The following is a 17,992-nucleotide window of genomic DNA, read 5'->3' as shown; positions in this document are numbered from 1 at the left end:
GGAGAACCAACATACACCTTCACATATATACGAGGACACATAGTGGTAATGTATCATAGTTCAGTATCAATGTATAGGCAGGAATTGTCGGCGAGAGACTCATAGGGCCAAACACCTTACCAAATAGATTAACAGATGCTGTGTATCACCAATTTCTGTGCAATGAATTACCAGCGCTATTGGTGATCGTTATCCTTGGAGAAAGACTGTGACTGGTTTATGCACAATGGGGCATCAGCCCAGTTTTTACAGATCGTCCAACAGTACCTCACTGCAATGTTTCATTGGTTGAGGACAAAAAAATGGTTCAAATGGCTCTGAGCACTATGGGACGTAACATCTGTGGTCATCAGTCCCCTAGAACTTAGAACTACTTAGACCTAACTAAACTAAGGACATCACACACATCCATGGCCGAGGCAGGATTCGAAACTGCGACCGTAGCGGTCACGCGGTTCCAAACTGAAGCGCCTAGAACCGCACGGCCACACCGGCCGGCGGTTGAGGACATCTGGTAGCATGGCCTCCTCAGTTACTGGACCTGAATCAGTTGGATTTCTGGCTATGGGGAAATTTAAAGGCATTGGTGTTTACCCCCACCCCATCAATTATGTTACAGGGGCATGAAACCAATGAATGAGACGCATTCCAAATGGAGCTGGGTATATTTGGAGGATGGCGTGGTCCTCTGTGATGAAAGGCTGAAGGATGTGTCAGGGTGCTTGGTAATCACCTGCAGCACTGCCTATTATGTCTACTTCTGCATAACAGACAGATGGGAATAAGTGGACAGCTTGGTCTATATCTTAACAGGTATTGGTTCCCAGACATATTGTTACAGGAACTTTTCTTCTAGTTTGGCCAGTACTACCTGTTGCAGGAATATTTGACCCTTTTTTTAAGCACCCTGTACGAAATAGGCTGATCCTTAGGGGCTCGCGACTACTAGGATTTCTGATTAGCTGGTGAGCGTATTTACGTTGAATGGGGCACGACTTTTACTTGTCCTTATGTTTGGGCCTCAGTGAGCGCTAAACAGTGAGACGGTTCACAGCGTCATAATTAATTGGCATGGACTCTCTGTTTTCAGGATGCGGTTCGCCACGTGGTTAGCGATTTGTACAGGGGTGGCTCTGGCGTCAGCTGCCACGGAAGCGGCCAACATCTTGGCTGTCACGTCGTTTCCTGGTCCCAGCCACTTCGTCATGTTCCGCCGTCTCTTCAAAGAGCTGGTGTCCAGGGGCCACAACCTCACAGTCGTCAGCTATTTCCCCCTGAAATCACCGCTGGAGAACTACACCGACATAAGGCTCGAAGGCAACTTGGGAGACCCGCGGGATAATGTAAGTCACGATTTTTAACTCAGCTTGACGTTCAGGCACAGAACTGAAATCGCGTACAAGCAGCGCCTCTTCCCTCTTCTGGCTATTTGGAGTATGGCTGTTTGCTGTATACGCAGTGAGAACAAGCTGCCAGAATGTACCTGGAAAAACTTTTCCGGCGCTGCCAAGCTGCCAGATTCGCTCATGCGCATAGCAGAGTTAGAGGGGGGGGGGGGGGGCGTACACTTCAAATTAGGTGTTTCGTTGCCCCTCCCGCCAGAGGTTCGAGTCCCCCCTCGGGCATGGGTGTGCGTGTTGTTCTTAGAATAAGTTAGTTTAAGTTAGTGTAAGTTAGTGTAAGTAGTGTGTAAGTCTAGGGACCGATGACCTAAGCAGTTTGGGCCCTTAGAAATTCACACACATTTGAACAAATCACATGTTTATCCACCACTATGTGTGGAAATCTAACCAGATATGGGACGAGAAAAAGTAGCAATCTGACAGCTGCTTAAACGAACCTATAACAAGAAGAAAGCTTGTATTATTAAAGTTACAATACGATTACTTGACAGTCACAGTTCACGCGTGGGAGCTGGTTTCCTCCAACCAGAGTACTCAACGTCACGCCAGATCCGTTCGCCATTGGCAAACTGACACAACCAGGCAATTTGCTTCAAATTCCTTGTACGGCTTGCTTTCGCTGATGTGTCTCGAACCCGAATCATAGGTCCGGCAGTTTTATTTCGTATTCCATCGCACATGGTAACCACATACACACACACACACACACACACACACACACACACAATGATGCTCACGTTTCATACACCAACCACTCCTCCATTCTTCCGTACAAGGCGCGTTTCAGCGTAGTTCTCAAAATCACAGAGATCGGCAAACGTTAGATAAGTTAAACACGGAACTGCGTGAATTCAAAGTTTTGAAGCCTGCATTTCATCGTTGTGACTGGGTAATGACAGTTACAGCTACTTTAACCATTGTTGTGGAATAGTGGAATGATTGCCGGAGAAACGTGGTGTGTAGATCTTACGTTCGAATCTCCCCAATGTGGTATCTTTTCTTATTTGTTAATCTGATCAAAAGAGCTTGATTGCTACTTTTGTTCAATTAATTACTGAAAATATATTTTTTTTATTTCCAGTTCTTCGCCGCGTCATTTTCGTCATCGTACTGACTTTATTTGCTTTTATTTTTCTTCCTATCATTAGTTTTTTGTTTGGAATCTACAACCAAATGACAACGAGGACTACTCATCGACTGGTAACGCGGCATCTCGTGAGCATAACTTCACGTAACCGAAGATAGCGAGAAATTACGGTTTGCTTTTATCACTGAAACTAATTTTTTTCTGTCTTGAGTTTGCTCGTAGACGTTAGCTTTAACTGCCGAGAACAAGGCGACCGTGATTTCATTTCTACCGCTGACTGTTGACCGCTCGTTTCTCGGATACGCTGCACATCACGAGGTCGCGGTTAGCTCAGGACGTGAGTGTCAATCCAGGGCTGCTATCGCGTCGTCTGCCGCAGTTTAGTTATTAGCCACTCAAAATCAGCTGTAGACAGAGCATCTAGCATTGTCGACATACCTCGCGGTGGCCACTTCGAACAGTGTTCCATGTTACACGTTAACAGCATTTGTAAAGTCACCTGTAACCGAGCGGAAGCCAGCAGCCGATGTCGCAACATCCTAGCGGCAATGACAGACGTCAGACCTCAACTGTCGAGGGGCATGAAAGGGAAGCAGTGGTTGGGAAGGGAGTCAGACAGGGTTGTAGCCTCTCCCTGTAGTTATTCAATCTGTATATTGAGCAAGCAGTAAAGGAAACAAAAGAAAAATTTGGAGTAGGTATTAAAATCCAGGGAGAAGAAATAAAAACTTTGAGGTTCGCCGATGACATTGTGATTCTGTCAGAGACAGCAAAGGGCTTGGAAGAGCAGTTGAACGGAATGGACAGTGTCTTGAAAGGAGGATATAAGATGAACATCAACGCCGGCCGAAGTGGCCGTGCGGTTCTAGGCGCTGCAGTCTGGAACCGCGAGACCGCTACGGTCGCAGGTTCGAATCCTGCCTCGGGCATGGATGTGTGTGATGTCCTTAGGTTAGTTAGGTTTAACTAGTTCTAAGTTCTAGGGGACTAATGACGTCAGAAGTTGAGTCCCATAGTGCTCAGAGCCATTTGAACCATTTGAACATCAACAAAAGCAAAACGAGGATAATGGAATGTAGTCGAATTAAGTCGGCTGATGCTGAGGGAATTAGATTAGGAAATGAGACACTTAAAGTGGTAAATGAGTTTTGCTATTTGGGGAGAAAAACAACTGATGATGGTCGAAGTAGGGGGGATATAAAATGTAGACTGGCAATGGCAAGGAAAGAGTTTCTGAAGAAGAGAAATTTGTTAACTTCGAGTATAGATTTAAGTGTCAGGAAGTCTTTTCTGAAAGTATTTGTATGAAGTGTAGCCATGTATAGAAGTGAAACATGGACGATAAATAGTTTGGACAAGAAGAGAATAGAAGCTTTCGAAATGTGGTGCTACAGAAGACTGTTGAAGATTAGGTGGGTAGATCACGTAACTAATGAGGAGGTATTGAATAGGACTGGGGAGAAGTTTGTGGCACAACTTGCCTAGAAGAAGGGATCGGTTGGTAGGACATATTCTGAGGCATCAAGGGATCACAAATTTAGCATTGGAGGGCAGCGTGGAGGGTAAAAATCGTAGAGGGAGACCAAGAGATGAATACACTAAGCAGATTGAGAAGGATGTAGGTTGCAGTAGGTACTGGGAGATGAAGGAGCTTGCACAGGATAGAGCAGCATGGAGAGCTGCATCAAACCAGTCTCAGGACTGAAGACCACAACAACAACAACATATGTTCCGTCGACGTTTTCCTAGTTGTTGGCTTTTGTAAAGAGTGGGTTACGTAAATTATAATAAATCAGTAAAACACTACACGCTTGGGAACAATAGTGTAACAGAGAAGAAAGTTAAAAGTTTTGTTTTGTTTTAGAAATGCACTTTCCGCAAATACACTGTTTTTAATTTATTTAATTGCCTTTCGTTCTTTGCTACTATTTTCGAGGTCACCGCCCTGTTCTGAAGCAACCATGTAGCAAACAGTATAGAAAGAGTGAGTCACATCACAAAGATTCAAATCTGGGGTACTTAGATTGTAACAGCAATATACTGCTCTAGTTTACGCGGAGTGTTCGATAAGTAATGTAACATTTTTGTCTTAGCAAATATCGGTTGAAAAATGAGGAATTTGTTGTGGGACATCGTCCAATATTCCCGATTAAGCTCCTATAGTTTCATGAAGTGCCGATAGGTGGCAGCACTAGATGTTGCCTTTAAAATGGCGTCGGTAACAGAGGTCCATTCCAAGCAGAGAACTGTCATTGAGTTTCTTCTGGCGAAAAGCTAGAGCACCGCAGATATTCTAACAGGCTTTCAGAATGTCTACAGACTTGGAAGAGAACAAAAGCACCGTGAGTCGTTGGGTAGGACATCTGTCATCGTAGCAACAAGGTCGTGCAAACCTGTTTGATCTCCAAGTGCTCCCTGGCCACACACAACTGTGACTCCTGCAGCGTTGGACTGTGCAGACACTCTCATTCGAGGTGATCAACGGATCACAAACCCACACCTCGCTCCTCAACTGGACATCTCTGTTGGCAGTGCTGACACACTCGTCCACCAGTTGAGGTACTCTAATATGTGCGCTCGCTATGTTCCTCGCCGCCTAAGAGAAGACCATAAAGAGTTTTGATCTGTTTGGCTCAGTGAAGGATGCACTCCACGAGAAACAGTACATGAAAGATAGGGAGGCTACTGATGCAGCAAGATGTTGGCTATGACGCCAACCATCAGAGTGGTACCAGTAATGTGACATAAGGCCGTCGCATTGAACGGAGAATATGATGAAAAATGGGTTCTGTAGCTAAAGGAGTGGGAAATAACATGATGTATTGGAATCCTGAATAAAACCAACCTGCTTTCAGAAAAAAAAATGTTTTGCATTACTTATTGAACACATCTCATATTTAACAGATAATCGAAGTTTTATCCTTATAGAGCAAAAAATGTTGTTTCGGTGACAAGTAGCCATCTAATCCAAAAGCCAATAGTTCAGCTTTGTCATGAGACACTCAAATTCCAAGGGTTGATCAGGTATACTGTCATGGCTTTGCGCTGAGGCAGGAGTCGTAATTTACACTATGTACTCCAACAAAACGCTGTTGGCAGACTGAGTGACAGTGAGACTAAAAATAGAAATGACCTAGTGATGAGATGATGGTCCTTCTGTCGCCACAATTCAGTCATGCATGTCCAAGGGCTACACGCCCTCTCAAATAACAAAGGGATGATGTTATTGAGTACGATGAACCGCAATGAATAAGAAGCTGGCACATGTGAGGGAAAATCAAATGAAAATCATAAGGGTATAATAAAACAAACAAAAGATGGTGACATGTAAGGGAAAAATCAAATGAAAACCATAAGGGTGTAATAAAACAAAAGGAAGATAGCGTCAACTGCCTGTAAATTACTGAGCATCTTCCTAAAAGTGTATTGTGAGTGTGAGAGCTGACTTCTGTCATGATTGTCATTTTGTGTAAAGCTTTTCTGGGTATGTGAACAGACCATTACGTTGTCTGATAGATCAGCATTCTGGTCTCTGTTGCAAATGTTCATCTGTTATATATGTGTGTATGTCTGACATCTCCTCCCAAACCTGTGTATCATTTCACCCAAATTTGACACAGAAACAACAGGTCTCCTGAGTGTCAGCACTATGGGGCTTATGACCTCCTTGCTACATTAGGAGCAGAGGTATAGGCAAAAACGTGCTTTTTCAGCCCCTCGTATAGGCTTTCCTGCATGACAGACATGTAGTTTGGGAACAGTATTAGCCTGCCAAACAACCTGCTTTACAGGACAACCTACTTTTCAGGTGCAAGAAAAGGTTCCTGGGCCCTGACATGTAGAAAAAAATGGTTCAAAGGGCTCTGAGCACTATGGGACTTGACATCTATGGTCATCAGTCCCCTAGAACTTAGAAATACTTAAACCTAACTAACCTAAGGTCATCACACATCACCCAGTCATCACGAGGCAGAGAAAATCCCTGGCCCCGCCGGGAATCGAACCCGGGAACCCGGGCATGGGAAGCAAGAACGCTACTGCATGACCACGAGCTGCGGACCCCTGACATGTAGACTGCCCTGCATGACATGCATGTTGTGCTGAGTGCTTTATGGACCTGTTTTGCATGGCACCCTGTTAATCAGGAACACATTAGTGATTCTAAAGCCCCTTATGTGTTGCCTGCCCTCCTTGACAGCCTACATGGATGGAGATGGGTTTATGTGAATAGAGGAGGAGGGGACGGCTGAAGGAGGACAGGAGGAAATGGACAGAGGTAGGGGAGTAGAGGGAGATTCATGAAGCATGTGCATGGTGGATAGATGGTGAGCAGGTGGAAAAGAGGGGGAGGCAGAGATGAAAGAGAGAGGGGAGGAGGGTATCGTCAGAGGGCAAGACATGATTAGAAAGAAAGGCTGGAGGAATGGACAAAGAGGAAGAGATGAAGTGACAGAGAGAATAACGAGGAGTAGATAGACAAATAGAGGTGGGAGGATGGGGTGGACAGACAGAGCAAGGAAGACGTGCACACTGAGGGGGGAGGGGGTGTGTTCAACATATAAGTCGAACGAATACGCAGGGAAAGCTGGAGGGAAAAGGGTAGTTAATACGTAAATCTAAAGAAGACCACTTGCAACAATGCCTGAAACACAGGTCTACAAATTAACGTGGTGAGGCGGTCACGCATTGGTAAAAGTTTTAGTGAGACACACAGTATATTAGAGCACTGCTGGCACGTGCCTGATCCACGCGGTGTTCATTCGGCTGCCATACGTGAGAGAGAGGACAACTTTGCACAACTTGAGGAAGACGCCAAAGACGACATACTACCTTGCCTAATGACACAGCTCGCGAAACTCAAGAGGACATGCAGAGAACAAGAAGCTGCAGTGTGTTCAAGCAGTATGCTTTTCTGCTACACGTTATGCTGCGTTGTCGCATAGATAATCGCCAAGGTTTCTTTGCCACGTGGATGCGGCCACGTGCCTTTCGGTGCGCAGTCGGCCATTGCCCGCCTGTCTGAAAGCGAGGAGATCGAACCGCGTGGATAGCGAGTGATGAGGGACTACTGACACTCACTCGGCTTCGTCACGCCGATGAATTACTCCGACGTATATTCACTAGCCTACAGCACCGTGGAAATGCACAGTGTCACAGGAATAGCATAAAAGCGACTGCTGTGTTAGCAATTTGCACCAGGGAGAAGAGTATTCCGTTGCTCAGTTTCTGCATTATCAAGGTCTGAAACGTGTTGTAATTTATCGCAAAATGAAAGTCTAGTATGATGACGTTTGTCTGTCACGACATGGAGTCGGAAGTTCGCACACTGTATAATACCTTGTGAAGATATGGCAATTAGTGACTGGAAATTTTTTCTCTTTCTTTGCTATCGTTTCTTTCTGTTCCTTAGTCTAAGTATTCATATCTTAGATGGTATAGCATAGCTGTGTTTCGTAATAATGTTAAAATGTTAAAATTTTTTTTTCTCTAATGGATGAATCTGTTTTCTTATTGTTGCTTGAATATGGAAAGATTTTAAAATTTTTTGTTTATTTTGTCCGCATTTGTAAAATTACCTCTGATGTGAAGAGCTGCTAACTAAACCGTATACATGAAAGCTAAGAGAGATAAACGAAAGTACATCAATTCAGTTATTTCTGACAAAACCTCGTATAAATACACGGCCTATAATCTCGCGGAGTGACATCCTCGAGAACAGTTTTCTCCACAAGTTGTGGACGATGGTGCCCTCTTAGATCAGTCGAGTCGCGTTGTGAACCCACATAACGATGCAGCCATTGAATTCATGGTGACTGAAAAATATGATATTCAGCCTATGTTAATACACTGAAGTATATACAGAGTCGTTATAACTAAACTTTTACTACTTGAGCCCTGGTAGACGGGAAACTATTTAGGCCTACGGTATGGGTACCAAACTTAACAGGAATGATGCTCACATTGTGCGCTGCACAATTTGCGTTGTTAGTAGAGTTAGTGTCATGATTTGCCGTTAGGCGCCGGTACTGGTACGTCGACGTAAGATTGAAACACAGGCATCGTTGTGCATTGCAGTTGCAGATTGTAGTCAGCATGGATCGCAAGGTGATTAGGGCTTTACTCGTTGAAGAAAAAAAAAAATGCTGCTCCTTTTCGCGAGTATCGGCGCATTACGGAAGAACTATGTGCACCGGGTGTTGAAGGGCATGACTCGGACGTTCGAATTAACTGGCAATTTGGGAACTGCTGGTGGGAGATGACGACGGCCAATTGCGCAACCAATTCTTGAAGAAGTTCATGTTCCCATGGCTGAGGCAAGGGACGCTAACGCACGCTGGAGGCTGAAGATGAGCATAGCGAGGGAGGTATCCAGCATCCCACCGGAGAGCAATCTCCAGCGCGGTTCCAGACTGTCGTGGATGCAAATGGTCGTCACACTGAGCAACGTTTGTTACCTGGAACGTAAACATTGAACGCAATTGACAAATGATACCCTGTCGTTTGGAGACTAAAACGAGTTTCCTTCTATGGTTTGTTCGCTATTTTCACTCCCCATGTCCTTATAAATACACTCCTGGAAATTGAAATAAGAACACCGTGAATTCATTGTCCCAGGAAGGGGAAACTTTATTGACACATTCCTGGGGTCAGATACATCACATGATCACACTGACAGAACCACAGGCACATAGACACAGGCAACAGAGCATGCACAATGTCGGCACTAGTACAGTGTATATCCATCTTTCGCAGCAATGCAGGCTGCTATTCTCCCATGGAGACGATCGTAGAGATGCTGGATGTAGTCCTGTGGAACGGCTTGCCATGCCATTTCCACCTGGCGCCTCAGTTGGACCAGCGTTCGTGCTGGACGTGCAGACCGCGTGAGACGACGCTTCATCCAGTCCCAAACATGCTCAATGGGGGACAGATCCGGAGATCTTGCTGGCCAGGGTAGTTGACTTACACCTTCTAGAGCACGTTGGGTGGCACGGGATACATGCGGACGTGCATTGTCCTGTTGGAACAGCAAGTTCCCTTGCCGGTCTAGGAATGGTAGAACGATGGGTTCGATGACGGTTTGGATGTACCGTGCACTATTCAGTGTCCCCTCGACGATCACCAGTGGTGTACGGCCAGTGTAGGAGATCGCTCCCCACACCATGATGCCGGGTGTTGGCCCTGTGTGCCTCGGTCGTATGCAGTCCTGATTGTGGCGCTCACCTGCACGGCGCCAAACACGCATACGACCATCATTGGCACCAAGGCAGAAGCGACTCTCATCGCTGAAGACGACACGTCTCCATTCGTCCCTCCATTCACGCCTGTCGCGACACCACTGGAGGCGGGCTGCACGATGTTGGAGCGTGAGCGGAAGACGGCCTAACGGTGTGCGGGACCGTAGCCCAGCTTCATGGAGACGGTTGCGAATGGTCCTCGCCGATACCCCAGGAGCAACAGTGTCCCTAATTTGCTGGGAAGTGGCGGTGCGGTCCCCTACGGCACTGCGTAGGATCCTACGGTCTTGGCGTGCATCCGTGCGTCGCTGCGGTCCGGTCCCAGGTCGACGGGCACGTGCACCTTCCGCCGACCACTGGTGACAACATCGATGTACTGTGGAGACCTCACGCCCCACGTGTTGAGCAATTCGGCGGTACGTCCACCCGGCCTCCCGCATGCCCACTATACGCCCTCGCTCAAAGTCCGTCAACTGCACATACGGTTCACGTCCACGCTGTCGCGGCATGCTACCAGTGTTAAAGACTGCGATGGAGCTCCGTATGCCACGGCAAACTGGCTGACACTGACGGCGGCGGTGCACAAATGCTGCGCAGCTAGCGCCATTCGACGGCCAACACCGCGGTTCCTGGTGTGTCCGCTGTGCCGTGCGTGCGATCATTGCTTGTACAGCCCTCTCGCAGTGTCCGGAGCAAGTATGGTGGGTCTGACACACCGGTGTCAATGTGTTCTTTTTTCCATTTCCAGGAGTGTATTTCCACAAAGTCTCATTGTCCCACGATCACTTGTTTTTCGTGGGGTCCCTCTCAAGTAGCGAAAGATTAATTATAATCACCCTGTACATGTGAATGGTACAGCTTTCATTAGGCCTCAGCAGGATAGTAAGAAAGACAGAAGTGACAGAAGAGTCCAACAACTATTCTCAACAGTGCTACAAGAAGATTTCAGGTCCTTAAAATGGGAAAAACAAAGAAAGGATGCACGTGATGGTACTGCAGAGACTGCCTTCTAGCGGGCTGGAAATCCCTACTTATGTGGACGACGTAATATTTGTAGTGTCATCAACGAATGAAACAATAAAAAAAGTTTGATAGTAAGCTTGAATGTAATTACAGAAAGCCTAGAATAATGTATTCACGTACCATTTGCTTTCCTAAGGTCTTCTGCTCTCGAACTGCCTGAATTTAGTATTTAGGCAGTCGTTTTGGCTGTTAAATATTACACCAAAGTAATTTTTTGTTTGGAAACGTTCAGTCCATGAGTGGTTGCAAATTGTCAAACAACAACCTGAAAATAACCAGTTCCAGCCAATGATTGGTTTGGTTGGACCAGAGGTCACAGTGTATTCCATATAAGCGCAACCCACATCATTATGGAGCCACCATCAGCTTGCTCAGGGCGTTGTTGACAACTTGGATCCATGGCTTTGTGAGGTCTGCGCCACACTCGAACCCTACCATCAGCTCTTTCTAACTGAAAGAGTGACGATCTTCAAGTTGTCTAGGGAGTCCAAGCGATATGGTCACGAGCCCAGGGGATGCGCTGCCGGCGATTTCGTGCTGCTAGCAAAGACACTCAACGCCAGACATTTGCTGCATAGTCCATTAAAGGCAAATTTCGCCGCACTGTCCTAACGGATACGTTCGTCGTACGACCCACATTGACTGCTGCGGTTATTTCATGCAGCGTTGCTTGTCTGCTAGCACTGACAACTCTACGCAAACGCCGCTGCTCTCGGTCGTTAAGTGAAGGCCGTCGGCCACTTCGTTGTCTGTGGTGAGAAGTAATGCCTGAAATGCGGTATTCTCGGCCCACAGTCGACACTGTGGATCTCGGAATATTAAATTCCCTAACGGTTTCCGAAGTAGAATGTCACATGTGTCGAACTCCATCTCCCATTGCGCGTTCAGAGTCTGTCAATTCCCATTGCGCGGTCTTCGTCACATCGGAAACCTTTTCACATCAATCACCTGAGCACAAACGACAGCTCTGCCAATGTAATACCCTTTTATTCCTTGTCTACGCGACACTACTATGTGCATATTGCTATGCCATGACTTTTGTCATCTCAGTTTATAGGACAAAGAAATAAATTAAGATGGCCGCTGTGGTCGAGCAGTTCTAGGCGCTTCAGCCCGGAACCGCGCTGCTGCTTCGGTCGCAGTTTCGAATCCTGGCTCGGGCATGGATGTGTGTGATGTCCTTAGGTTAGTTAGGTTTAAGTAGTTCTAAGTTCTAGGGGACTGATGACCTCAGATATTAAGTCCCATACTGCTTAGAGCCATTTGATCCATTTGAAATAAATTAACAACTTTATGAGGAGAGTTATGCCAGTGCTCAGCCATACCCTTTGAAAAACTGTCAACAATGAATGATAAAACGTCTAATCTTGGTAATAATTTGGTATCAAGTCTTACATGTTTAGCTACTTGAGAGTGGCTCTGAGCACTGTGCGACTTAACTTCTGAGGTCATCAGTCGCCTAGAACTTAGAACTAATTAAACCTAACTAACCTAAGGACACCACACACATCCATGCCCGAGGCAGGATTCGAACCTACGACCGTAGCGGTCGCTCGGCTCCAGACTGTAGCGCCCAGAACCGCACGGCCACTCCGGACGGCACTTGAGAGTGTTTCGATTCCTCCAGCAAAGTCAATTTTTTGCTCTTGGGTGCACGATGCAGAATTTGGAGCGATTCTAGGACAGGTTCTGCAAGTCAAGATAAGAAATGTGGCACTATCTCAGTATATCCGCATGCCATCGCCAAAGGTAAGAATCGTCGTCTCTGTCACGGTTTCACTACCAATTTGGTTCTTCGTTGTTAGCCTAGGACAACGGTTTTTTTAATTCTCTTACTATTGCAGTCTACATGTACACAAACGTTTTGGCTACCTATGACTACTGTGTTACCCGCAGCTCCGAAATGTCAGTCCCCCTTCACTGTGATGTTCGCGTAGTATTTTTAAAAAGTTCTTACCACCTCCTCATGCTAGATATTTTTAAGTATTTTTTCCATGTAGAAATTCTGAAGACGCCTCAAAGAGGCGAAACGCGTCAGTCAAGCTTCTGCGTTTATTGAAAGCTACATTGTCTTTTATTACTAGAAATATTTATTTAAAGGAATTAAATAAGTTTGCAAAATTAGATCTCACGCTGGTTGATTAGATACCCCATTTGTCTATTTCCCACTCTACGTTTGGTCATAAAAATTCGGATAGAAATCCATTGCGTAATTTCTAGGGACTCCTATTTTCACTTTGCACAAACATTTTGACCAAAAGGAAAAAGGCAAAATCCGAAGTGAAGTCATATCACTCGTTAATGGGCTTAATGGGCTTTTGTATTTCGGATAGTTGAAGACTGCATCGCCGGCCGCTGTGGCCGAGCGGTTCTAGGCGCTTCTGTCCGGAACCGCGCTGCTGCTGCGGTCGCTGGTTCGAATCTTGCCTCGGGCGTGGATGTGTGTGTTGTCCTTAGGTTAGTTAGGTTTAAGTAGTTCTAAGTCTAGGGGACTAATGACCTCAGAAGTTACGTTCCATAGTGCTTAGAGCTATTTGAACCATTTGAAGACTGCATCAACAGCGAAATAAATAAACGTAACAGTCAAAGTGTCCTGGTGTGATTGCATAAAGTTTACGATTAGTTTATCAGCTTTGATTTATGGCAGTGAGGTATAGACGTTGTAACCGGAAACCACTCTAGAAATGTGGGGAGGTCTGACAGACCTCAGAGGGATGAGAAAACAAAAATATACACTATCTGATCAAAAATATCCAGATATTATTAGCGGTCTTTAATACGGGGTGTGTCCACACTTCGGCTATATGACGGCTTGAAGTCTGATAAGAAAACTTTCATTTAAGTGTGCGAATGCCTGTGGAGCAACGGCAGGATGTTCTTCCTCAGCAGTCAACACCAGACAAGTCAGTAATGTCTGACCCTGAGATCTGGTGCGAAGTCAACGTTCTGTCTCATCCTAAAGGAGAGAGGGCAGTACATTTCATGAATGTTGTTGTCCACAAACCATTGCTTCACAGCTGTTGTTTTATCACGGGTGCATTGTCATGCTGATACAAACAATTACCGTCTCCGAAATGCTCCTCTATTGTAAGCAGTCCACTATGCTGTAAGATCTGTTTCTGTTCTTCCGCATTTAGTGTTTGATTAAGCAGCATAATCGATCAACATCCTAAGCACAGAAACACCACCATACTGTAACACCACCTACTCCTGTCCAAACCTTCCATCGGATTGGCACTCCAAACACTCATTTACAGTCACCCACCACTACAACTGTTGCTTAACACTGACTGCTGAAATATATGGATACGAGGAACTGTTCGATCATTGCACTCCTTTCTTTTTAACTCCCTACACACAGTCATTGTGCTAGCTACCCTGATGATAGCAGTTTGGAACTCACGAGTGATTCCTTCCTCAGATTTCATGCAGTTTTTTTACAACCACCCTCCGCAATGTTCAACACACTTTGTCCGTCAGTACAAGTGGTATGCCTGGTTTTGGATTCAGCTGTGGCTGTTCCTTCGAGTTTCTACTTCACGATCAAATCAACAAAAGTCGACTTGGGGAGCTTTAACGGGGTTGAAATGCCTCTAATGGACTTGTTACCCATGTGACATCCAAAAACTAGCCCATGTTAGAAGTCACTCAGCTCGCCTGACCCACCCATTGTGGTGTTACTGCTTCTCTACTGACAACCCAACTCCCCGCCTCCTTTTATACTGACGAGCCAACCTCTCGCGACATCTCCTGGTCAACTCTGTATTAAGTACACTACTGGCCATTAAAATTGCCACACCACGAAGATGACGTGCTACGGACGCGAAGTTTAACCGACATGAAGAAGATGCTGTGATATGCAAATGATTAGCTTTTTAGAGCATTCACACAAGTTTGGCGCCGGTGACGACACTTACAACGTGCTGACATGAGGAAAGTTTCCAACCGATTCTCATACACAAACAGCAGTTGACCGGCCTTGCCTGGTGAAACTTTGTTGTGATGCCTCGTGTAAGGAGGAGAAATGCGAACCATCACGTTTCCGACTTTGATAAAGGTCGGATTGTAGCCTATCGCGATTGCGGTTTATCGTATCGCGACATTGCTGCTCGCGTTGGTCGAGATCCAATGACTGTTAGCAGAATATGGAATCGGTGGGTACAGGAGGGTAATACGGAACGCCGTGCTAGATCCCAACGGCCTCGTATCATTAGCAGTCGAGATGACAGGCATCTTATCCGCATGGCTGTAACGCATCGTGCAGCCACGTCTCAATCCCTGAGTCAACAGATGGGGACGTCTGCAAGACAACAACCATCTGCACGAACAGCTCGACGACGTTTGCAGCATCACAGACAGGAGCGCCTGCATTGATGTACTCAACGACGAGCATGGGTACACGAATGGCAAATCGTCATTTTTTCAGATGAGTCCACGTTTTGAGCATCATGATGGTCGCATCCGTGTTTGGCGACATTGGAAGCGTGTATTCGTCATCGCGATACTGGCGTATCAGCCGGCGTGATGGTATGGGGTGTCATTGGTTACACGTCTCGGTCACCTCTTGTTCGCGTTGACGGCACTTTGAACAGTGGACGTTACATTTCAGATTTGTTACGACCCGTGGCTCTACCCTTCATTCGATCCCTGCGAAACCCTACATTTCAGTAAGATAATTCACGACGGCATGTTGCAGGCCCTGTACGGGCCTTTCTGGATACAGAAAACGTTCGACTGCTGCCCTGGCCAGCACATTCTCCAGATCTCTCACCAATTGAAAACGTCTGGTCAATGGTGGCCGAGCAACTGGCTCGTCACAATACGCCAGTCACTACTCTTGATGAACTGTGGTATCGTGTTGAAGCTGCATAGGCAGCAGTACCTGTACACGCCATCCGAGCTCTGTTTGACTCAATGCCCAGGAGTATCAAGGCCGTTATTACGGCCAGAGGTGGTTGTTCTGGGTGCTGATTTCTCAGGATCTATGCACCCAAATTGCTTGAAAATGCAATCACATGTCAGTTCTAGTATAATATATTTGTCCAATGAATACCCGTTTATCATCTGCATTTCTTCTTGGTGTAGCAATTCCAATGGCCAGTAGTGTAGATGTGATAGAGTACGCTTGATGAGATGGTATAGGTCAAGTAATACACTGGAATGGGAGACGTAATTAGGACTGCACGAGAAATGAAATGGAGGAAATGGAGATGGATAGGAGATGTCGCGACGCGCTGATTGGAGTTTTGCGCCGAGGAAGTTTTCGCTGGCCGGCCGAAGTGGCCGTGCGGTTAAAGGCGCTGCAGTCTGGAACCGCAAGACCGCTACGGTCGCAGGTTCGAATCCTGCCTCCGGCATGGATGTTTGTGATGTCATTAGGTTAGTTAGGTTTAACTAGTTTTAAGTTCTAGGGGACTAATGACCTCAGCAGTTGAGTCCCATAGTGCTCAGAGCCATTTGAACCATTTTTTTTTTTTTGATGTTTTCGCTGGATTCCAAAAAATGAAAAGCAACGACCAGCTGATGGAACGCAGGTAGAAGGCATTAGCAAGCAGCAAAATTAATGCATATCGCCGAATAGCATAATAAATGGAAAAGTTAGAGGAAGCGTTTGTCCGGTAACACGTCAAATGGCGAATGGTGCATATTGGCATTATAAGTATCACAAACTTATTGGAGCACTAGAGGGCAGGGAGGTGTGTTGCTTTCCTACTAGCTTAATTTTGCATGCATTTTTGGTGATCTGAATGGATCTCAAATACAGTTTCTCGACTAAGTGCAGTGCGTTTCAGACGGAAAGTGGTCGACAGTAATGCAGGAGTCTTCCTCATATGAGCTTTCCTAGGATGCACTAATGCAGTGATTGTATGTAATACACTCATGCTCATAAATTAAGGATAATGCTGATACATGACGAAACAACGCTCTGGTGGGCGGTTTGCGGGTTTGCGGTGCATTTGACCTGCGGTCGTCGCACGGTGGCGCTGGCAGCAGTCCACATACGCAGAGGTGTGATGGTGCATGTCAGAGTACGGTGCAGCGAGTAAGTGTGAAGACGTTTTCAGACGTGCTAATGGTGACTGTGTGTTGAAAATGGCTCAAAGAACGCATATTGATGACGTTATGAGGGGTAGAGTACTAGGGCGACTGGAGGCAGGTCAAACACAGCAAGTCGTAGTACGAGCCTTCCATGTGCCACAAAGTGTGATCTCACGATTATGGCAACGATTCCAGCAGACAGGAAACGTGTCGAGGCTCTGCACTACGGGACATACACAGTGTACAGCAGCACAAGAAGACCAATATCTCACCAACAGTGCCCACAGACGGCCACGGAGCACTGCAGGTAGCCTTGCTCGGGACCTTACCGCAACGAAATGGTTCTGAGCACTACAGGACTTAACATCTGAGATCATCAGTCCCCTAGAACTTAGAACTACTTAAACCTAACTAACCTAAGGATATCACACACACCCATGCCCGAGGCAGCATTCGAACCTGCGACCGTAGCAGTCGCGCGTTTCCAGACTAAAACGCCTAGAACCGCTCGGCAACTGCGGCCGGCTAACCGCACCCACTGGAACAGTTGTCTCCAGGCACACAGTCTACAGTCGACTGAACAGACATGGTTTATTCACCCGGAGACCTGCAAGGTGCACTCCACTGAGCCATGGTCACAGGAGAGCCCGTAATGCCTGGTGTCAAGAACACAGCACATGGAAATTGGAACAGTGGTCCCAGATTATGTTCAAGGACGAGTTCAGGTATAGTCTGAACAGATATTCTCGCCGGGTTTTCATCTGGCGTGAACCAGGAACCAGATACCAACCCCTTAATATCCTTGAAAGGGACCTGTATGGAGGTCGTGGTTTTATGGTGTGGGGTGGGATTGGTGGACGTACAACCCTGCATGTCTTTGACAGAGGAACTGTAACAGGTCAGGTGTACCGGGAAGTCATTTTGCACCAGTTAGTCCGCCTTTTCAGGGGTACAGTGGGTCCCACCTTCCTTCTGATGGATGATAACGCACGGCCCACTGAGCTGCCATCGTGGAGTAGTACCTTGAAACAGAAGATATCAGGCGAATGGAGTGGCCTGCCTGTTCTCCAGACCTAAGCCCTATCGAGGGCGTCTGGGATGCTCTCGGTCGACGTATCGCTGCACGTCTTCAAACCCCTACGACACTTCAGGAGCTTCTACCGGCACTGGTGCAAGAATGGGAGGCTATACCCCAGCAACTG

At 46.5% G+C, this 17,992-nt stretch overlaps 1 protein-coding gene across 1 annotated transcript in view; it reads left to right on the top strand.

Annotated features, from left to right (window-relative positions):
• LOC126484690 (UDP-glucosyltransferase 2-like) overlaps positions 1-17,992 on the top strand; it is a 151,876-nt gene that overhangs the window by 48,833 nt on the left and 85,051 nt on the right. Inside the window, exon 2 of the mRNA XM_050108285.1 lies at positions 1,091-1,343. Coding sequence (XP_049964242.1) covers positions 1,091-1,343 — 253 coding nt within the window. The remainder of the gene's footprint in view (positions 1-1,090; positions 1,344-17,992) is intronic.

Source organism: Schistocerca serialis, chromosome 6, assembly GCF_023864345.2.
Source record: "Schistocerca serialis cubense isolate TAMUIC-IGC-003099 chromosome 6, iqSchSeri2.2, whole genome shotgun sequence".
Lineage (NCBI taxonomy): Eukaryota > Metazoa > Arthropoda > Insecta > Orthoptera > Acrididae > Schistocerca > Schistocerca serialis.
Note: the sequence above shows the minus strand (reverse complement) of the source record. Positions and strands in the feature narration are given on the sequence as shown.